Genomic DNA, 24016 nt, shown 5'->3' on the forward strand with positions numbered 1-24016 from the left:
TTTGAATTTTCTTATTTGAAGCCTAGTTTTATGACGAAAATACCCTTCCCTATGTTCATCTTCTTCATTTATCATTCACATCCCTTCACTCGCTTACGTCCTCCAATCCTCCTAATACGTAAAGCGGAGCGGAATACTTAATTGTGAATTCAAATGAGGTGAGAGATCAGAATGCACTAGGTGCAACCCGACCAAATCGTTTCACTTGAGTTGAATAATGAAGGATATTTGAGTTAAGGTTGTTTGTTTTTGTATTTTCTTTTGTGCAAAAATAAAGAGAGATTTTTTTCGATATCTTGAGAAGAGATAGAACCAATGGGATATTTGCTATCGTTAGACCTATAATGATAACAATGGGGGAATTACTCGAAAACGCGTCAAGTAATTCAACTCAAACTTCGGAACGCGTCCTTGGTTCAAGGCAAGACTCGAACTCGTCGATCTTAAAAAGATTGAAACAATGAGTTTCTCTCTCTAGAAAGGGTTTTTGATTACAACTTGATGATTACAAATGAGGGAGTGTTGGCCTTTATATAGGCCGAATTGCCTTGGCCTCCAAGACTACATTAAATGCCTTTTGTGAGTTCTAGGATGATTGATGCATAGAACTCACAAACTAGACCACTTTTTCAAACCTTATTCAAACTAGTTGAAAATACTAAAAACTAAATTGATTTTCCTCTTGACTCCTCTTGGTACCGCCGACCAGATGCCCCACACGGTTTCAAGTCGGTTCCTATGGATCTCGGCCCTCGGGTCTTGATTGCACATATTTCCCTTTCCTTAATTGAGCCCATCCATATTTTATGTGTAAATAATGCATTACTTGAGCTTGGGTTTACTTGGTCTTCTAAATTGAGCACAACCTCTTCTATGGGGTCGATATTCGCATCATCTCCTCTACCTTGAAAAGGAATTGCCCTCAATTCCTTGATTCCATCGTCATTAACATAAGGAGATTGATCACCGATGTTGAAGGTAGTGTGCACACCATAGTCTTCGGGTAGCTCGATCTTGTAAGCGTTATCGCCTGCCTTTGAAATTACCTTGTAAGGACCTTCTGCACGAGGCATGAGTTTGTTTTTGCGCTTGTTCGGAAACCTATCCTTCCTTAAATGTAACCATAATAGGTCTCCTTCTTTGAAAGTCCTCGGTTGGCGATTCTTGTTTGCCTTGCACTTGTATATTTCATTGATTGTCTCGATCCTTGCTTGGACTTGTTCATGGAGTTTAATCATTGTTTTCAGTTTGGATTCTGCATCCTTGTGAATGATTTCGTCCTTCGGTAGGGGGATTAGATCGAGGGGCAAGTACGGGTTTATGCCATACACGACTTCAAATAGAGAATGCTTTGTGGCATATGTTCGAGAGCGGTTGTATGCAAACTCAGCATGGGCGAGTTTTAAGTCCCAATCCTTCTGAGTTTTGCTTACGAGACTTCGCAACATTGTACCAAGAGTGCGATTTGTTACCTCCGTTTGTCCGTCGGTTTGAGGGTGATGAGAGGTGCAAAACAAGAGTCTTGTTCCCACTCTCTTCCATAGCGTTTTCCAAAAATAACTCAACAACTTAGAATCTCGATCGGAGACGATCGTCTTTGGAATCCCGTGGAGGCGTAGTATTTCTCGAAAGTACAAATCTGCCACATTGCAGGCGTCGTCGGTCTTGTGACAAGCTATAAAATGGGCCATCTTGGAGAATCGGTCCACCACTACCATGATTGCATCCTTACCTCTCTGGGTTCGAGGTAATGCCACAATGAAATCCATTGATACATCTTCCCAAGGTCGACATGGAATAGGTAAGGGTGTGTATTCCCCGGGCTTGAACTTGCTCTTGGCCATGTGGCAAGTGACACACCTTCGTATCACTTCTTGCACATCCCTTTGCAGTTGGGGCCAATGAAAATGTTCCTTGAGAATATCTACAGTTTTGGTTACCCCGAAATGTCCTCCAAGTCCACCTCCATGAGCTTCTCGAATAAGGAGTTCTCGAGTTGGGAGTTTTGGAACACAAAGTTTATTACCTTTGAACAGAAAACCATCTTGACTAATGAACTCATCATGAGTTCCGGACTTGCAAATCTCGAAGGTTTCTCCAAAGTCGGGATCATGCTCGTAGTAATGTTTTAACGCCTCAAATCCAAGTAATACTTTGAGGAAAAGTGAAAGGATTTTATACCGTCGTGAGAGAGCGTCGGCCACCACATTACTCTTGCCAGTTTTATACTTTGAGGAAAAGCGAAAGGATTTTAAGAACTCCACCCACTTGGCATGCCGCGGGTTTAACTTTTGTTGTCCATTGATGTGCTTCAGTGATTCGTGGTCAGAGTGCAGGATGAAATGACTCAGCCGAAGGTAGTGACTCCAACGTTGAAGAGCTCTCACGCTAGCATAAAATTCTTTGTCGTACGTCGAGTAATTGAGCCTGGCTCCATTCAATTTCTCGGAGAAATAAGCGATGGGTCGCCTTCCTTGTATTAGTACGGCTCCAATTCCAACACCGCTTGCGTCACATTCCACCTCAAATGGTTGAGTGAAATTCGGGAGTGCCAATAACGGTGTCTCGCAAAGTTTTTGAATAATCGTTTCGAATGCCTTTTGAGCAGCCGTGGTCCATACGAAGGTGCCCTTCTTCGTACACTCGGTGATAGGACTAGTAATGGTACTAAAGTCCCGAATGAACCTCCGGTAGAATGAGGCGAGTCCATGAAATGATCGGACCTCCGTGATGGTCTTAGGAGCAGGCCATGACTTGATTGCTTCAATTTTAGATTGATCGACCGAAACTCCGTCTTTAGAAACCCTGTAGCCAAGAAAGATAACACTCTCGACTAAGAACGAACACTTCTCCTTTTTGCCATAGAGTTGTTGCTTTTGGAGCGTATTGAACACCTTGCGAAGGTGTTTGAAATGATCATCCTTGCTCCGGCTGTAGATCAAAATGTCATCCAAGTAGACGACCACGAATTTGCCTAAGAAAGGCTTGAGTATCTCGTTCATGAGTCGCATAAAGGTACTTGGAGTATTAGTTAAACCGAATGGCATAACCGTCCACTCGTATAAACCATCCTTGGTCTTAAACGCGGTTTTCCACTGGTCGCCTTCTCTCATCCGAATTTGGTGATAACCACTCCTTAAATCAACTTTAGAGAAGATTTCGGATCCATGTAACTCATCAAGCATGTCGTCAAGTCTCGGGATTGGAAATCGATACTTGATAGTTATGTTGTTCACGGCTCGACTGTCAATGCACATTCGCCACGTTCTATCCTTATTTGGAACAAGTAGCATAGGGACGGCACATGGACTTATGCTCTCGCGCACATAGCCTCGTTCCATCAACTCCTCGATTTGTCGCTGTAATTCCTTTGTCTCCATTGGATTGCATCGATAGGCGGCTTTGTTTGGTAAGGGAGCTCCGGGTAGGAGATCGATTTGCTGTTCAATCCCTCGAATAGGTGGCAAACCAGCGGGTAGTTCTTCGGGAAAAACATCCTTGAACTCCCCTAAGAGCGAGGTCAATCGTTCGTCCTTGTCACCATAACTAGGCGTCTCATTGACCACCATCAAGTAAACTTGGTTGCCATTGACAATGGCCTCGTCAACTTCTTGCTTACTAGCAAACATGGTCATGCTAGCGGCCTTTCCACGCTTGGCACTCATGGAGCGCACCTCACTAGGCGCCATCGGTTTAAAGATAATCTTTTTACCCTTATTCACCAACTCGTATTCGTTGCTCCGACCGTGATGCACCACATCTCGATCATACTTCCAAGGTCGTCCTAATAGGATATGACATACATCCATGGGCACGACGTCGCATAAAATGTCGTCGTTGTAAGATCCCATTGTTAGTGCCACTTTTACTTGCTTGGTGATTTTTACCCTTTTTCCATCATCAAGCCAATGCAAAGCATATGGCCTTGGGTGAGGCGTTGTGGGCAACTTTAATTTCTCCACCATTTCACTTGAGGCGAAGTTAGTGTAACTGCCTCCGTCAATGATTAGACTACACCATTTGTCTTTTACTTGGCACTTGGTGTGAAATATTTGACTTCTTTGCTCTGTCTCAATCGGCGTAGATTGGGCTCGCAAGGTTCGGAGAACCACAGCACAATCAAAGTTAGGAGCGACGTAATCCTCGGCGTTCTCGGCCTGTACCCCTTCCTCTTCTCCTTCTAGGTTGAAAATGCCCTTTGTTCTCTCTTCTTCTTCAAACAATTCATCACGACAATCCATGACCTCTCTTAGCGTGATTGTTCGCTGATTTGGGCACGCATTTTGAAAATGCCCAAACCCTTGACATTTGAAACATCGAATTTTTGTGTAGCTATTTTCTTTCGAGGCAGGTGGTTTAGTAACGGAACTAGGGGTGATAGTTGTTTTGGGCTCAATGATATTGCCCGTTGTGCTTGTTCCTGAGTTGTTCTCGTTCCTCCAATTCCGACTATTCTCACCATATGTGGGTGTCACCTTTGTCTTTCCTTGCGCCTCCACTTTGAAACACATATTACACAAGGTGTCGAAATCCGTGTAGTTCTACAACTCGACGGCGTGGGCGATGTTACGGTTTAGACCGCGTAGGAATCGCGCCATTCTTATGTCCTCATCCTCCACCAAATCTCCCATCAAGGCTAGATTTTCAAATTCGTTGATGTACTCTAGGACACTTAGCTTTCCTTGGGTAAGATCGGTAATCTTACGATAGGTTGTGAGCCTATGTGTTGCGGGGACATATCTTTTACGCAATTTGAGTTTAAGCACGTGCCATGATGTTATCTTTGCTTTCCCGACCCGAACTCGTCTGGCCTTAAAGCCTTCATACCATAACGAAGCCCCATGTCTCAATCTCAAAATGGCGTACTTGCAACATTGTTCATCATCAAGATCACTTACTTTGAACTCGTCAATGATTCGTTCCCGTCTAGGCTGCCATTTGGGATCAGATTCTTGCAAATTCTTCAAGGCCTTTTGAAGACTCTTAAGAAAATTAGGATCTTCGAAGTTCATGTTGTTAATAAATTGTGAGTTCTAGGATGATTGATGCATAGAACTCACAAACTAGACCAACTTTTTCAAACCTTATTCAAACTAGTTGAAAATAGTAAAAACTAATTTGATTTTCCTCTTGACTCCTCTTGGTGCCGCCGACCAGATGCCCCACACGGTTTCAAGTCGGTTCCCATGGGCCTCGGGTCTTGATTGCACATATTTCCCTTTCCTTAATTGATCCCATCCATATTTTATGTGTAAATAATGCATTACTTGGGCTAGGGTTTACTTGGTCTTCTAAATTGAGCACAACCTCTTCTATGGGGTCGATATTCGCATCACCTCCATAACCAACAACCACCAATATGCTACCACTACGACACCAACACCAACACCCATTGGCCTTGCGAAAAAAATCAAACAATCAAACCAGGTGATAGAGGAAAATTGGGAAATTAGGGATTTAATTGAAGCTTTGAAAAACGTATTTATGGGTAGTGTTTAATTAAAGCTTTGAAAATTAGGAAATTAGGGAACACTACTCAGATGACAAGAACGTTTTTCTGGGTAGTGTTTAGTTGAAGCTTTGAAAAACGCTTCTTTCTCCTAACCCAGGTGACAGGGGAAAATGGGGAAATTAAGGATTTGATTTGTTTTGATTTTAATTGTTCGTATTTCTGGGTAGTGTTTAATTGAAGCTTTGAAAATTAGGAAATTAGGGAACACTACCCAGATGACAAGAACGTTAGTTTTTCTGGGTAGTGTTTAGTTGAAGCTTTGTAAAACGCTTCTTTCTCCTAACCCAGGTGACAGAGGAAAATGGGGAAATTAGGGATTTGATTTGTTTTGATTTTAATTGTTTAAAATTTTCCCGTGTTGGGATTTTGAAGTGTGGGTTAGGAGGAAGAAGCAACGTAGAGTGGTGGTCGGGAGAATTCTCGGCGGTGGGCGACCGAACTAGTGGCGGTGAGGGCGATGTTGGCTGTGGTTTGTGTTCGGTATTGGTGGTTGGTGGTATTGTTAGGTTTAATTGGGGTTGACGAATGGTGGTGTTGCTGCAATGGTGCGTGAATGGAGTGGTGATTTCGATTCCGAGCTCGAAGGCAGATGAGGGGCGTGGGAAATGGTGCTGCCCAGAATTAGAGGTTGCCATGATGCTGCAAATGAGCGAGACGAATCACTTGTTGGGAACGATTCTCGTGAGTTGGGTGAGACGGATGTTAACGAAGCCGATCGTCGGAAAGGAGCAGGCGAGTAATGTTATACTACTACCATAAATCTGGTTTATTATGACTAATTGGCACTCCTCTTATGCCGGAACGCAACTAAGGAAGTAGCGGTTGTCCGACAAGCAAGACGAACGACAGCAGGAATAGTACAAATGGGGGAAGAAGACAGGGGCAAAACGGTCCAAAAAAAGCATTTTTCACCTGAATGTGCAAATGGGTGCAATTTTTGACCTGAGAACATTTTATAGGAGTAAATTATCAAAAAGTTTTCAAAAGTAATTAATTTTAGAAAAGTGGTATATAAAAGAGAGTAATTATTAATTTACTCTGGTTTATATGTTTGATTTGATCATCCGTACCCATCATGATCCACTTGTTATTCAATAACACTAACAATAAGTGGTCCCTCTCCTTAATAATTGTGTCAAAACCAAAGGTAAACAAATGATCGAAACGGATGGAGTATAATTTTTCAAAAAGTATGAGAAAAATGCAATGAAGCCATGAAGGATAGCTAAGGTATTTTTTTTTTTTCACAAATTCTCATTTGTGACGGCACTATCCGTCGCAAGCTTAAGATGGGTCAAATAATGACCCATTTGCAGAGATAGGACAAAGAGCTTGTTATTCCCAAGACATTTTCTTTTTGTCTTATTCTTACAAGTGGATACTATTTGACCCGTCTTAACTTAAGACGGATATATCCGTCTTAAGAGAGATTTATTGTTTTTTGTTGGATCGTGAAAAATGGAAAAATATTAAATTATGCAGGACTTATTCCAAAAACAAGTCAGCAAATATTCCTTGTATTAATAATATCCCAACAAATAATGATCCTCATGAAATAGTCCCTCATTCATCATCATCCAAAAGTCAAAACCATTCCAAAGGCGATCTAAAGCAAAGAAAAAAAAAAAAAAAAGCAAAACAAAGGAAGACCGAAAGATCGATGGCGAAGAGGGCAGTTTTAATAGGAATAAACTACCCAGGGAGCAAGGCAGAACTAAAGGGGTGCATAAACGACGTACGACGGATGCACAGTTGTTTAATGCAACATTACGGGTTCCGAAAAGAGGACATGACTATGTTGATCGATACTGATCCAACCTATACCCAACCCACGGGCTTAAACATTCGTCAAGCCCTCCAAGAGCTAGTTCGCTCTGCGAAGCCCCGTGACGAGCTCTTCGTTCATTACAGTGGTCATGGCACTCGCTTACCTGCTGAGACTGGTGACGTTGATGACACTGGCTTTGATGAGTGCATTGTCCCTTGCGACATGAATCTCATCACAGGTTTGTTTTTATTTTTTTCTGAATTCAATATGGCCTTCATTAAAAATTTCTCTTATGTATATGCTTTGTCTGAACAAACATTCTCTTTTGACGCAAACCAAATTCAAATCATAATTCTTTTTGTCAAAAGAAAGTTATACGTCATATTAAATGTTGTTTCTTTGTCCCAATTATTTGTTTACTTTGGATAAATAAAAATATATCTCATAAAGCATATAGATTGTAATTTGTAAGTGAAATTAGGTTATTTTTATTGTCAAACTGAAAATAATTTTTAAAAATATATGATATTTTTTTTTCAAAAGTTGGGGTAAATTCTTGTATTTTTTCAAATTATTCATTTAGACTTGTAAAAAGTTACTACAACAATATGTATGAGCCGAACTCGACGCAACCCACCCCATACTGAACCCAAACTATACAAGAGCTTGACCTCATAGTCATACAACTCGAATCCAAAATGACGCAATTCATTAATAACTTGGCCCTAAATAAAGCAACTTGCCTGATTGCTACCTTAACGTATGACCCATTTTTTACTCACAAAATACTATTCATGAGTCTTAAAATAAGTATTAGATTTCTCAGAGTCAAGTTACGACTAAACAAAATTTACCGGCTTTTTCGCAAGTCTCAAGTTAAGACGGTCACAAGCCTTGTTACCCTAAACAAAATTTACCGGCCCTAGATAAATGTAATATTAGCGTTAATCAAGGATCGATATTGATGGGTAAGATGTAAACTGGATTCTTTATAATTTAGATCGAGATCTGTATACCTTACGATAGATCTCTAGACGAAATCATGTGTATCTTATTTTCATATTTATATCAAAATGCGAATGATCTATATAGGTTTAGATATTCCAGGAACAATCCACTTACTTGTAATGAAGATCGTTTAATTAAATATTGAAATATGATGGTTTTTAGTCTTAAAATTTTATCATTAATTATTAATTACCCATTTTTTACTCACAAAATGTTTCAAAAAAAAAATCTCCTCAATTTACAATAATGATACACTATGTCGTTTTTAATGAAAAATTAAGCAAATAAGATTATAGCCTCAGTTATTGATGAAAGCGGAAAATAAGATTATATTAGGTAGTATCCCGCGCTTCGTGCGGCCCGTTTTAAAATTTTATTATTATAATTTAAGAAAAATAATATAATTTATATATGACCTTTAATATTAATTATAAATAAAAATAAATCAATTTCTCTCAAATTTAAATTTTTTTAGGTTTAACTTCAATGTTTTAAAATAAAATACATACCATTTTAATTAAAACTAATAAGTGATAATTAATTATGCATGATCAATGTTTATAAATTATTTTGTGACTGATCAAATATCATATTAATTAAAATAAAATTTATTTGAATAATGTAACAATCAACATTAAGTTCTCAAATTATATCATTTCACTATACGTTATGTTCCAAATCAATTAATATTTGTTCAAAATAATGTGAATATAATTTTATGTAATTTTTAATTTTTTATGTATAACATGTGATATTTATGTATCAAACATATAGAATTCAATTCAACTAATTCAAATATTTTGATTGTGTCTTACATGTGTTATGTGTCAAACATATCTATAAGAATTGCACCTTTTGTATTTTTAAACAACTATATATAAATGATGTTTAAGAGTTTACCTGTAAATAAAATAGGTTAAACTTTCTTAAATAATATTTTTTTAGATTTAACATCAAAGTATTTAAAAGATGACGTATAAAATATTTAACTAAAAGTAATATTTAGCTAGTCATAATCAATATTTATACTTGACGTATACATATTTTAATTGAAGATATTAAAGAAAAATGTAACGCTTTTTCTACTTTTTCATATCGTTTATACAACAACAACAACAACAACAACAACAACAACAACAACAACAACAACAACAACAACAACAACAACAACAACAACAACAACAACAACAACAACAACAACAACAACAACAACAACAACAACAACAACAACAACAACAACAACAACAACAACAACAACAACAACAACAACAACAACAACAACAACAACAACAACAACAACAACAACAACAACAACAACAACAACAACAACAACAACAACAACAACAACAACAACAACAACAACAACAACAACAACAACAACAACAACAACAACAACAACAACAACAACAACAACAACAACAACAACAACAACAACAACAACAACAACAACAACAACAACAACAACAACAACAACAACAACAACAACAACAACAACAACAACAACAACAACAACAACAACAACAACAACAACAACAACAACAACAACAACAACAACAACAACAACAACAACAACAACAACAACAACAACAACAACAACAACAACAACAACAACAACAACAACAACAACAACAACAACAACAACAACAACAACAACAACAACAACAACAACAACAACAACAACAACAACAACAACAACAACAACAACAACAACAACAACAACAACAACAACAACAACAACAACAACAACAACAACAACAACAACAACAACAACAACAACAACAACAACAACAACAACAACAACAACAACAACAACAACAACAACAACAACAACAACAACAACAACAACATTTTTTTGACACAGCTATAAAAATGCACTATCTATCACTGTGTACATACATGATCGTTAATACTACCCCCTTCGTCTCAATCAATAGTTATCTATTACTTTTGGCATAAAGATTAAGGAAATAAATATGGGTGAATTTGGACCACATAAATCACTTAACCCCATATACACATGAGAAATGACCCACAAAAGATTACTAAGAATGGAAATAGATAATTATCCTATTATCTTCCTTTTTTTCTTTTTCACACAAGTTTAATTATCTTTTCTCTTTCCTTTTTTGGTAAGTTTCATTCTTTTTTATTATTTTTTCTCTCCTACAAATTAACAACTCTCACTACTTTATTCATTGTTTTATTCATTATTCATTCTTTATTATTATCTCTCTCTTATAAACTTTACAATTTACAATATTTACCAATACTTTATTCCTCTTTCTTTTCCTTTCTTATTTTTTGTGCCCAAAAAAAGGGGAAGATATTAGGAAATTGGAGGGAGTATAAAAAATTATTTTTTGTGCCAGAAAAAAGGGAAGATATTAGGAAATTGGAGGAAGTATAAAAAATTATTTTTTGTGCCAAAAAAAAGGGAAGATATTAGGAAATTGGAGGGAGTATAAAAAAGTGAATGCTTATCAACAACATGGGAGTTTTGCACATTATTATCATCATTAATAACATGTTTTTAACTACAATGGACATTTTTGTTTGTGCTCTCAAATTCTCCGTCTCTTATTGAACTAGGTTAACATAAAGAAACTTTTATATATTTTATTCCATCATACTCCCTCCATTCAACATTTATCACCTCATTTTAATATAATACCTCTCACATATAATGGAGAAATGGGGTGATAAATATTGAATGGAGGGAGTATATAAAATTGGGAACACGAGTTTCCTAAACAAATCAAACAACAAAGCAATCGATGGACACAACACGCGGAAAGCATAGAAAATGCTCGACACCCATTTGTTTCCCAATTCGAGACAAATGCTATGTCACTCAATTCCTAGCAAGTCTCCATCTTGACAGGAACTGTCTATCCCAATAGTGTCCAGTGTCCACCACGTAGCAAGTTGTAACTATCAACCGTATTAAGTATCCAACATAACCTCAAACCAAAACAAGACCAAATTAGTAAACCCAAGAGCAGGCCCGCTACCAAACGTTAACACAAATGTATGAGATATCTAACGTTACAAGAGATGAAATAGTATACTAATTAAACAACTGACACAAGACTCCACAACAAAATCTCCTCCAAATAAAGTATGATCAGATATACTATCGTACTAAATTATCCAAAAGGACACCAAGACAAAAAAAAAATGTCTCACTTGAGAATACAAACGGTATATTAACCACCACAGATTTTCCTACACTAAAGCACAAAAAACTCAGTCAAAACAAAGAGACAACATTCTAAATGAGGACAAATCACTATTATAATGATAATCCCTGATTTGGGAGTGCATTAGTATTACGTATATATAGTTACATAGTACAACTATATGAGCTAGATACAAGGCAAGGATAATTCTAACTAAGTCAACAAGAATATTCTAGAGAATATACAATCAAAACCATATATACACACAATCAAATAATATCTACTAATACACCCCCACACTCGGAGCGGGAGAGGAACGAACGCTGAGACTGGAGCGAAAACGCGTAAAGAGGTACTTGGGGAGGCCCTTTGTGAAGATGTCGGCATATTGGTATTCGGCCGGAATATGAAGTACAGTAACCTTCCCAAGACGAACTTGTTCGCGAACAAAATGGATATCGATCTCAATATGCTTAGTTCGCTGATGTTGGACTGGGTTGCTAGAAAGATAAACTGCAGATATATTATCACAATAAACAAGACTAGCCTTAGAAATTGGAACCCGAAGCTCCAAGAGTAAATTACGCAGCCAGCTTGTCTCGGCAACTGCTTTTGCAACACCCCTATATTCTGCTTTCACACTAGATCGAGAGACAATAGCTTGACGCTTGGAGGACCAAGATACCAAGTTATCACCAAGAAAAACACAGTAGCCGAAATTAGATCGTCGTGAGCCGGGACAGTCCCCCCAATCCGCATCCGAGTATGCGGTTAAAGTATGGGTTGTTGATTTGGTAATTGTCAAACCATAATCCAGAGTACCCTTTATGTAACGTAGAATACGCTTAAAAAACTGAAAGTGGGGCTCACGGGGGCGTGCATAAATAGACAAACCTGTTGAACCGCATAGGTGATGTCGGGTCGAGTAATAGTAAGGTATTGAAGTGCACCTGCTAAGCTGCGATAAAGCGTGGGATCGGCAAGAGCAGGGCCGGCGGTGGCACTCAGCATGGACCCAGGATCAACAGGAGTGGATGCGGGATTACAGGAAGCCATAGACGCACGGCTTAGAATGTCACGAGCATATTGAGATTGAGACAGAAAAAGACTTGTGGAGCCGCGATTTACCTGTATCCCGAGAAAATGGTGGAGTTTACCAAGGTCCGACATTGCAAATTCCTGCGAAAGATCATTAATAATTTGTCGAAGCAAGGATGTGCTAGAAGCCGTTAGTACAATATCGTCAACATAAAGAAGGAGATAGGCCATGTCAGAACCGTGGTGAAATATGAATAAAGACGGATCACAAATGCTGCTACGGAACCCCTTAGATAGTATGAAAGTCGCAAATCGTTGATACCAAGCCCGTGGGGCTTCCTTAAGTCCATAAAGAGACTTACGAAGTCGACATACATGACGTGGTACAGAGGGTTTAACAAAACCGGGGGGCTGATGCATATATACGGTCTCAACAAGGTCCCCATGTAAGAAGGCATTTTTAACATCTAATTGATTGATGGGCCAAGATCGAGTAACAGCAAGACTGAGAACATTACGGATCGTCGTTCGTTTTACCACCGGGCTAAAAGTCTCATCGCAATCAATTCCCACCTGCTGACATTTACCGTTTACCACAAGGCGTGCCTTGTAGCGTTGTAGAGAGCCGTCAGACTTAAATTTAAGACGATATGACCACATACAATGTATGACAGAAGCATCGGTCGGACGTGGTACAAGTTCCCATGTATCATTGGCAATTAAAGCACGATACTCGTAGTTCATCGCGGCATTCCATTTAGGGTCCTGGAGAGCCAGTTGTGGGCTTTTGGGTAGTGGGGAGATAGGTGGTGTTGAAGTGGCAGCCAAGACACGGGGTTTGAAAATGTCGTTCATGGCACGAGTGGTCGTGCGATGGTCACGGAAAGTGGATGGGGGAGGGTCAGGCGAGTAGTGGGAGTGTGTCGAGGGTGGGGTGGGTTGTGGACCAAGTGTCGACGTGGGCTGTGGGGAAGGAGTAGGCTGAGGGGGAGGAGGGGGGTGTGTGCGGTGGAGATGGGGTGGCAGGGGTTGTTTGGTTAGGTGAGGCAGGGGTTCTTTGATTTGGGAAGGCAGAGTAGAGCTGGCAATAGCTGACCCGACCCGAAGAACCCGACCCAAACCGCCCAAAACCCGACCCGATAGAACCCGAAAGTTGGGTGAACCGAAACCGACTAGACCCGACCCGAGGTTAAACTGAAACCCGATACAACCCGAAATTGTATGAACCGGACCGAACTGTGACCCGACCCAACCCGACCTAAAACCCGATTCATCCCATAACCCAGCGTGACCCGACTCGACCCGTAACCCGATTTACAACCCGACCTAATCCAACCCGACTTGACCCATTCTAAACCTGGCCCGATTTGATAAAAAAAAATGTAATCAGATTTGATTAAAAAAATTCTAAATTTACAAACTCCAAAATGACCTAATCAAATAAGTGAATTATTATGTTTTCTCTTAATTAAACAACTTTATGTTATATACTTGTATGGTATAATTAACAAGGTACGTGTGAGTCCAAGAGAAAAACAAATAGGCATTGTCAATAATTTGTCATAACTTTGCAACTTTACATTGTATGCTATACTCGTAAGTGTTGGCTGTTGTACACTAGTCACAGCAAAATTCTTTAGGGAAATGATGTTTGCTCCTTTTTGTATAAAAAATATAGTTCTCTATGAAGATTTACTGAAGGAGTGTCAGATATTAGTACAAGATGAGCTTGACAAACTCAATAGAATGTTACACACTTGAATGAAAGAATCATACAATATTAGTTTTCAACATTAAACCTTAAAGCCGTTACATAAGTTTAAACTCGGCTTTACATATCATTTACGGCCTTACTAATAACTAGTACAAGTAAGATGAGCTTGACAAAAAAAAAGATCATTTGCCAACAATATTATAACTTGAACAACTATGATTATTATAGTTCTTATTTCATCATATTAATACTCGCGGATTAGCTAAATCGTGACTAGTCTCGAAAATCTCGATCCTATAAATCGCTCATTGTTTCATTTTAGTTAAACCTTTATTTCTTAAAGGCTACTAGGCTAGTGACGTTATATTATCACTATACAGGATTTGTCAAAATCGCTCACCTTAAGTCAAATAAGCTATTTGTATAAATTTAAGTCTTACAAAGTAAGACGACTAACACACCGGCCTAACTCTCAAAGTCAAAAGTCATACCGATCAGACTCACAACTGATCAGGCGTTTCGACCCGACTTAATAATTGACCTGACACGGCGACAGGCGACCAGCCCGAATTAAGCCGAACTCGACCCGATTAAATTTTTTTACCTAACCCATAAAAAATCCAAAATGAACCGAACTCAACCCGATTAAATACTTTGACCCGACCCACAAAAACCCGAACCGAACCGATCCCGACCCGATTAAATACTTTGGCCCGACATGACCCGACTAGACCTGGCAAATCGGGTCAACGGGTCGGGTTCGGGTCGGACCAATTCAAGTCGGGTCATTTTGGGTTATTTCAGGTCGGGTCGGGTCATTTCGGGTTGTTTCGGGTCAAGCGGATTGGGTCATTTCGAGTCTGGTCATTTTCGGGTCAATGATTAAGAAGGAAAAAGGCATTTTAAGTCTTTTGGGCCAATTAAAGTTATGTTTTGTCGGGTCACTTTCGGGTTGGGTAGTTTCGGGTCGGGTTAATACGGGTCTATGAAAGCTCGGGTCATTTTCGGGTCGGGTCGGGTTAATTCGGGTTTTGGGTGTCATTCGGGTGCGGCAGTTCGGGTCAATTTCGGATCTGGGGTCAGCCTTTTCGGGTCGGGTTGATTTTGCTAGGTCTAGACCCGACCCATATAATGACCCGACATAACTCGACCCGACCCGAACCGAACCGAACCAAGCTTACTGTTGACCCGACCTGATAGCGACCCGACCCAAACCTGAACCGAACTGAAGAACAAATTGACCCGACACAACCCGAACCTGATATGACCCGACCCGCTTTGACCCGACCCGTAACCGACCCGAGTGACCCGATTGCCACCTCTAAGGTAGAGAGAGGTGTGAGGAGTTGGGGGACTGGTGGGTGTGCGAGGGGTGTCAGGGGTTAGGGTTGGTGTCGGGGTGGTCGGTGGGGGTTGTAAGAAGGCGTCAATGAGGGCTGGTGAGAGGGAGGTGGTCGGGTTAGGTATTATAGGAGGAGCCACGTGAGTAGTCGAAGAAGAAGATGCAAATGGGAAAATAGACTCATCGAACGTAACATGACTTGATATAATAAGTTTACCACTTGAAGGATCGAGATATTTGTAACCATAGAATTCTTGTGGGTAACCGAGGAAGACACATTTAATGAAGCGGGGTGCGAGTTTGTGTTGTCTTTTAGCAGACAAATTCGGATAATAGGCACACCCGAAGACGCGGAGGTGGGAGTAGGAGGGATTTTTGAGAAAGAGAGCGGAAGTTGCTGAGCGGAATTGGAGTATTTTCGTGGGGAGTATATTATGAAGGTGTACGGCAGTGTGTAGTGCGTCAACCCAAAAGACGAGTGGTAGGGAGGCATGGTGAAGTAAGGCGAGAACGATTTCATTAATGTGACCTATCATTCGTCAGCCTTGCCGTTTTGAGGGGAGGTTTGCGGACACGAGAAACGAAAAACAAAACCATTATTCTCAGCAAAATTTCTAAATTCATTGTTATCGAACTCGCGACCTAAGTCACATTGGAAAGCTTTTATGGATCGTTGAAATTTCTAAAACCATTAGTAGATATTATTTGATTGTGACATAATTACGAAAATTTAGAAATTTTGAGAAAGTTTCGGATTTGAATTTTAATGGGTACACGCACACAAACTGAGTGAAATTGTCAATTAAGATTAAATAATACTTGTACCCAACTTTACTTTTAATTGGTGACGTCCACAAGTCGCTATAAACGATATCAAAGGGTGCAAGAGTGCTAGATAAAGAATCAGTGAACGGTAATCGTTTGTGCTTGCTTATTTAACAAGAATGCATAAATTTGAGTTCGATTTGCTAACACGATCAATACTGGAATGCGACTTAAGATAATTAAAAACAGAGGAACCCGGGTGACCGAATCGGGAATGTCAAACATCAGAAGAAAAGGCAAGCATAGTAGGACTCGACACGGACTTGGTGGCAGGGGACTCGGCTGACACGGGATAAAAATCGCCATCACTATTGCTCCTCAGAATCAGATTCCAATTCGCTAAATCCTTCACAGAAAAACCACGTGGATCAAATTCGACAGAAACATTATTATCTTTTGTAAATTGTCGGACGGAAACGAGGTTCTTAATGATGTTAGGCGTATATAACACATTTCGAAGGTGAAGGGATCGGTTGGATGTGGGTAGGGTGGTCTGTCCAGAACCGTAAACCGGAATGCTAGCGCCATTCCCAACAAAAATAGATTTAATCGTACTATAATTAAGAGGGTAATGAAATATCCTGCGTCCGCACTAAAATGAGACGATGCTCCTATGTCCATATAGAAAGGACCGTTGTTGTAAGGATGGAAAAAGAGTGCATTGAAGCTTGGCTTAAGTCGGTTGCTTAGGAGGTTTCGTCACTTGCAGCGACATGAGCCTGACCGTAACCAGGAACCGGTGCTCGGCTGTTGTTTGAGCGAGCAGAAGAGCGTGAGACAGAAGGTGGTGGCATGGGCCACGGCTGCCAGGGGGCTGTCCATCTAGGGAAAGTGGGATACGGGCATGGCGGTGGTGCCCAGTTGGCAGGCCAAGTAGGCATGGGACCCCGGGTAGGAGAAGGGGTGGTGGATGCTTGTTTAGACTGGTGTTGTCCCCCACCCTTACCATTGCTTCGCTTGCCACCGTGGTGACGATTGTTGTTATGAGGCTGAGCGGATTTGGGTGCATCCTCCCAAGTGTGCGAATTAGGTTGGGGGGCAGAAGGTGCAACCAGAGCCGTGGGTTCGTCACGACCAGATTGACGATGATTCTCAAGCTCGATCATGCTACAGGCCGTCTTGAAATTTAGCAGTGTTTGATCTATGCCGCGACCGTATCGTACTCCTTAGGAAGGCCACGGACAAGCTGCAATACCAAACGATGGTCATTAATGTCGGCACCAACATCCTTCAACGATCCGGACAACTCTCGAAGACGTTGACAGTATGCATCGAAGGATGGCAGATTTGCGAGTTTGAGATTGTTAAACTCATGCTCAAGGCTGGCGGCACGAGCTCCTTTGTTATTGAGGAAAATATTCCGAACACGATTCCAAGTCGCTTGAGAAGTAGAATCGGGTTCGAGAATACGGGGTAGCAGTTCGTCTGACATGGTGCCATAGATCCATTGTAAGACGTGGGCGTTGATCTCGTACCACGCATTGTACAAGAGATCATCCTCGGGAGGAGGAGGCGTTCCGTCGATGTGATGTAGAACCTTATAACCACGAGCATGAAGCGTAAAGAGGTTTACCCTTGCGGCATATGAAACCTTGGTCCCGTCAAGAACACGCACCTTATTTTGAATATTGGTGACGGTGTAGACGGGACGGAGAGATGATTTAGGCGTAGGTTGGTCAAGTTTGTCATCGTCAGGCATCGTAGCATGAGACTAGCCACAGCGAGATTGGACATGCAGGAGGAAGGTTTTGCCGGGGGCAAAAGACGGGAGAAGAAGAGAAATATTGTGACCTAAACTACTGATACCATATTATAATGATAATCCCTGATTTGGGAATGCATTAGTATTACGTATATATAGTTACATAATACAACTATATGAGCTAGATACAAGGCAAGGATAATTCTAACTAAGTCAACAAGAATATTCTAGAGCATATACAATCAAAACCATATATACACACAATCAAATAATATCTACTAATAATCACTTCGAAATAAGGTGCAAACATTAGACTTACAAGTCCAACCAAAAGCTCCAAAGATCAACTCCTGTCAAAGTTCCAAATGACATGTCACAAGGAACAACACTCTTTCAAGAGCCCAAATAGCTTCACCAGGAGACCAAATTGCCACCATGCGAGGGCACAAAAATACATCATCGAGGCATAGAGACAAACGTCAGTAGCTTGCTTTGAGAACCTTAGCTTATAGCTTGACTCGCATAAGAGTAGACTCCGCCTTGCCATCAACATTATCATCCTCACTCAAGCTCATCAAACCCAAGTTATCCAGAATATCCCCAAGTGACCAAAATTAAATGTGCTTCGAAGTATCGTCCAAACATTTAAGTTGCATATACCCCAACTTAGACTCTAGAGACATAGAATAATGACGACTACCGATGAGTGCTATGACTTCCGCAATCACCAGGGTGTAATGAGAACATACACAATCTATGCATGCATATCCAATGATGTTTGTACACTTACTTCGAAGCACATCCAATCATGTATGGAATTGTTAACACGTAATGTTTTAAAAACAATATGGAAATATTTTCTTATTTTCTTGGGCATTTTTAGGACCAAATTCAAAATCTCAGTGATCGAGAAAGCACTTGTTACTATTGTGTACGTAATAATATGGAATAACAGTAATTATATTGTTACTATTGTGTACGGCGAGAGAAGTGAAAGTAACAATAGTAATAACAGGAATATTAAAAGTAAGATTAGTATATATATCACATAATTAATTTGGTTGATAACTTTTTTTAATCATGATTTTAAAAAAATGCCGTAATCGTAGGAGCTTGAGTAATTAAAGTAATTAATTGTAGTGGTAATGGGAGTAGTCAACCTGTCTCATAGTTTGGTGAAAGTAACAATAATAAAAATAATGAAAGGAACGGTAGTAACAATGAGAGTAGTGAAAACAACGATAATAATAGAGAAAATAGTGAAAATACCAATAACAACATTTAGAGTAGTGAAAGTAAAAGAAAATAATGGGAGTAGTCGACGTATCTCATAATTTTGTTGATAAATTTTTTATATAAATCATAATTTTAGGAATTGCCGGACGACAATGTATTATAAATGATAAAGGTATGAATTTAACAATGTAATTATATTTCACACAAAATAAAGTGTAAATTGTAAATTTAAGTGGTCCGCTCAGGGTCGGGCACAAACACTACTTATACTCCCTCGAATTCACTATATTCTTCCCTATTTCCTAAAACGGATTATTCAGATTTTCTTACTCTTTCTATTTTTGGTAATTTTACTCTTATTTTATGCATCCTCTCTTCTATCACCAAACCCCACCCAACTCTTTTAATCTTATTCCTTACTTTAATGTTTGTGGCCCATAATTCATTATTTAACTCATAATTATTCATCCCACCTTGCCATCATCAAACTCTACCCAACTCTTTTACTCTTATTTTATTCATCTTCCTAATATACGTGTCCACAAATAATGGAAAGAAAATAACGGATTGGAGGGAGTATTTTTTTTTTTTTTGAAATCTTTACAAGTGGTTGCTCTGATTGTTCTATGGTTTGCTTGTAATAGACGAAGATTTCAAGGAACTCGTATGCCAAGTACATGATGGTTGCCGCATCACAATAGTCTCAGATTCATGTCACAGTGGCGGGTTAATAAGTGGGGCCAAAGAGCAAATTGGCGAAAGCTCGACAATTCATCATCGTGACGGTGACCACGCTACTCCATCACGAGTCAAGGACGCTGCTAGAGACACTACTTTCGAGGACCTTGAACCCGTTTTAATCGACGAGGATCAATACCAGGGGAACCCTGGCTCTGTCAAGAGCAGGTCTCTCCCTGTCTCGACACTTATTGACATGCTAAAAGAGACGACAGGCAACGATGACATTGTCGTTGGGAAAATACGGTCAACCCTCTTTGATATCTTTGGGGATGATGCAAGTCCTAAGGTACGTAAAATTCGCATAATATATTACTTCATATATATATATATACTCTCTCCGTATCACACCAAAGGTAACGTGGGGAAAAATGGAGTATTTAAGAAAATGTGGAAAAAGTAAGGGTAAAAAGGGAAAAAATAGATGGGGTATGTAATTGTGGGTTTAATTGTGGGTTGGTAGGTGGAGTATGTAATGACATTTTATGTAAATATCAAATGGGTATAAGGATAACTTGGTAATGTTGTGGGCCAAATGAGGAATGTTACCTTTAATATGGTACGTCCGTTTATAGTAAGTGTTACATTTGGTCTGTTACGGAGGGAGTATATATAATAATAATAATAATAATAATAATAATAATAATATATATATATATATATATATATATATATATATATATATATATATATATATATATATATATATGTATATATATATATGTATATATATATATATGTTCCATTTCTCATAAAGAGGGCGCAAATCATAAGGTATGTATTGTGTTTAATGTTTCTGGCTAGGGGATCCAATGTTTTTTGGGTTGATGATACCCAAACCCAAGGTCATTTATCATGTGTGATGTGTATTAGCTAGCCCTCGTGAAATCCTGACTTTACAATATGTTCACGTGTGTTATTTTCCCTCCCATCCAGACTAAAGATAACATGAACCCATTTTTTATGAGTTGAAAAAATGAATCCATGTAATTTTTGATTTGGATGGAAGGGAGTATAGGATAACAAAATGCCTAACCATGACTTCATATAAATTTGATTCCGATCCATTGCTCATGTGAGTACATCAAAATTTTGATAAGGCTACTACATAAATATAGCTTTAAAGTTCACCACCATGTCAATCTCGTGAAAATTGGATATGCTTCGGTCATATCATGTCAAAATTTTGTCAATTTTGATCATTTTCAAGTCGTATATTGTATGTTCAGTTTATTTTTTTTAACGTGACAAGTCAAGTTATTCTCATTAATCGCTTTACTAAATAATATGTAGGGTCTCTTTGGATAACAAAGACCTACGTAGCACGGACACTTCTCCTAATCAGTCGTCCCGTGTCCGACACTCCTTGGACACACGCCGAAACGTGTCGGACACCTATAAAGCCGTGTCTAACTTTCTAAATTTATTCGGGCACGTGTCTGACGCGTGTCCATGGTATTTGGGCCGTGTCCGACGCGTGTCCATGACATTTGGACATCATTTAGGGTGAATGATGTTATTTAAACAAGAGATGAGCAATCAAAAGAGATTGATTAGGAGATGTGTTTGGATAGTAAATGAAAAGGAGTTATAATTAAGGGTAAGTTTACCTTCAATTATTTAAATTTAATATCAAATAATTTTATAAAAATAAAATCGAACGTTTATAATTATAAAATACATATTTGATTAAATTTAAATAACGTGTCCTGTCCTAAATTTCATGGGATGTCCTGTCACGTGTCCGTGTCCGTTTTGTTACTTTCTGCCCATGGGAATATGGGATCAATAGACCTCTCAACTCCCTTCCTTTTCTTTTCAAAACACTTTACTCCAACAAGTCCGTAAGTTTGATTAAACAATCTCATGATGACATTATCTCTACGGGGAATTAATTTGTTCCAAACTAAATTTTATCATCTTTAATGTCAACTCGATCACATACATCTCACTATTATATACTCCCTCCGGCTTGCTATTTTCTTCCCACTTCATTATAATACTCCTCACATATAATAGAGAAACGGGAAGAAAAATAAAAGTCAGATGGAGTATGTCAAATCAGATTGGGTCAATTAGTCCAGATTTGCCTTGAATTTTGCGTTTTTCATGTAAACCTTGAATTTTATTACTAACACAAAATTACTTTCCATCAAGGTCAAGGAATTCATGAACATCACCTCCAACGTAGTTGACATACAAGCCGGTGAACAAGGTTCAAGTTCGAGAGGAATACTAGCTGTCGAAGGTCCAGGCACAGATGATACAAAGCCCACCACAAAAACAGAAGGGGAGAGTACAGAGGAGATAAATACAGGTACAACCAAGAGAGTTTTGCCAAGTAATGGAATTCTTCTAAGTGGGTGTCAAACTGATGAGACATCAGCTGATGCGAACCCAACCGGGAACCCGAGCGAAGCATATGGGGCTTTCACCAATGCAATTCTAAGTATACTTAAAGACTCTAAAAAGGATATTAATAACTACCAGATCGTGTTAAAGGCCAGAAAGTTGCTTAAACGTCAAGGGTTTACCCAAAGGCCCGGGCTTTACTGCTCTGATGACTATGCCAAAGCTCCTTTTCTGTACTAATTCTTGTCTTTATTTATGGTAATTTGGTTGTTTTTTTTTTATGGTGTGGTTTTATGATTCTACTTATATTGACTCAAGTTGTACGCGTGGTTTGTTGTTTCCTCTAATGAACTACAAGTTTGCCATATTTTGTAAGAACTATGACATATTGTTGTTTGCCTGTTTTGGCGTGTAAAATTTGTGAAAGTTTTTGTTTCACGGTTGTTGTTTTTCCTTTTTTTTTTGGTTTTTACGTTTTACTGGTAGATTGATGCTTAGAGCATTTATTGTGGTTGAAAACATTTGTGTTTATATGTTTTTCTTGAATGCATGAATCATTTCATTAATAAAAAGTCATGACATCAATAAAATATGCCAAATTTGATAGCCTACATTTGTCTGAGGACCGAGATAGTCCACTGTGGTTTCTAACTCGTCTTTGAAAAAAGTATTTCAAAAATATTTACACTCTTGAAAATCGCTTTCCAAACTTTCGATAAACTACCTTAAACATTTCAGAAAATCTTGTTTATCAATTCAGTTTTTTATGTCTTGCAAAAGAGTTTACTTGCACAAAAAGACACTTACCAAAAATGGGTTGTTTACTTTAGAGATGGCAATCGGGTCACTCGTGTCGGTTACGGGTCGGGTCAAAACGGGTCGGGTCATATCGGGTTCGGGTTGTGTCGGGTCAATTTGTTCTTCAGTTTTGTTCGGTTTGGGTCGGGTCAACAGTAAGCTTGGTTCGGGTCGGGTCAAGTTATGTCGGGTTATTATATGGGTCGGGTCTAGACCTGGCAAAATCAACCCGACCCGAAAAGGTTGACCCCAGACCCAAAATTGACCCGAAGTACCGCACACGAATGACATCCAAAACCCAAATTAACCCGACTCGACCCGAAAATGACCCGAGTTTTCATAAACCCGTATTAACCCGACCCGAAACTACCCAACCCGAAAGTGACCCGACAAAACATAACTTTAATTGGCCCAAAAGACTTAAAATGCCTTTTTCCTTCTTAATCATTGACCCGAAAATGACCCGATCCACTTGACCCGAAACAACCCGACCAACAAACCCGAAACAGACCCGTAAACCCAAAATGACCCGACCCGACCCGAAATAACCCGAAATGACTCGACTCGAATTGGTCTGACCCGAACCCGACCCGTTGACCCGATTTGCCAGGTCTAGTCGGGTCATGTCGGGTCAAAGTATTTAATCGAGTCGAGATCGGTTCGGTTTGGGTTTTTGTGGGTCGGGTCAAAGTATTTAATCGGGTTGAGTTCGATTCATTTCGGGTTTTTTGTAGGTTAGGTAAAAAAATTTAATTGGGTCGAGTTCGGCTTAATTCGAGCTGGTCGTCTGTCGCCGTGTCAGAT

General features: G+C 39.4%; 3 protein-coding genes across 3 annotated transcripts; 2 read left to right on the plus strand and 1 right to left on the minus strand.

Annotated features, from left to right (window-relative positions):
* Positions 1–7172: 7172 nt before the first annotated feature.
* Positions 7173–8422, plus strand: LOC141607967 (metacaspase-4-like). The gene is made up of 2 exons (XM_074427317.1): positions 7173–7518; positions 8373–8422. Exons 1-2 carry the CDS (start codon positions 7173–7175, stop codon positions 8420–8422), a joined length of 396 nt encoding a protein of 131 aa, XP_074283418.1.
* Positions 8423–17527: 9105 nt separating this feature from the next.
* Positions 17528–18085, minus strand: LOC141607968 (uncharacterized). Its single transcript, XM_074427318.1, has one exon. It carries the CDS (start codon positions 18083–18085, stop codon positions 17528–17530), a length of 558 nt encoding a protein of 185 aa, XP_074283419.1.
* Positions 18086–19777: 1692 nt separating this feature from the next.
* Positions 19778–22850, plus strand: LOC141609101 (metacaspase-6-like). Its single transcript, XM_074428314.1, has 2 exons — positions 19778–20351; positions 22220–22850. Exons 1-2 carry the CDS (start codon positions 20259–20261, stop codon positions 22652–22654), a joined length of 528 nt encoding a protein of 175 aa, XP_074284415.1. The 5' UTR covers positions 19778–20258; the 3' UTR covers positions 22655–22850.
* Positions 22851–24016: the final 1166 nt, after the last annotated feature.

The sequence above is a fragment of the Silene latifolia genome, chromosome 10 (genome assembly GCF_048544455.1).
Source record: "Silene latifolia isolate original U9 population chromosome 10, ASM4854445v1, whole genome shotgun sequence".
In the NCBI taxonomy this organism is placed as follows: Eukaryota; Viridiplantae; Streptophyta; class Magnoliopsida; order Caryophyllales; family Caryophyllaceae; genus Silene; species Silene latifolia.

What these genes read in the sequence shown, in the direction of transcription:
- LOC141607967 (XM_074427317.1), top strand. Translation starts at nt 7,173, where the DNA reads ATGGCGAAGAGGGCAGTTTTAATAGGAATAAACTACCCAGGGAGCAAG. An exon ending in CGACATGAATCTCATCACAG is followed by an intron (nt 7,519 to 8,372) that starts GTTTGTTTTTAT and finishes TGATCTATATAG; the next exon opens with GTTTAGATATTCCAGGAACA.
- LOC141607968 (XM_074427318.1), bottom strand. Translation starts at nt 18,085, where the DNA reads ATGCCTGACGATGACAAACTTGACCAACCTACGCCTAAATCATCTCTC.
- LOC141609101 (XM_074428314.1), top strand. Translation starts at nt 20,259, where the DNA reads ATGCTAAAAGAGACGACAGGCAACGATGACATTGTCGTTGGGAAAATA. An exon ending in GGGATGATGCAAGTCCTAAG is followed by an intron (nt 20,352 to 22,219) that starts GTACGTAAAATT and finishes CTTTCCATCAAG; the next exon opens with GTCAAGGAATTCATGAACAT.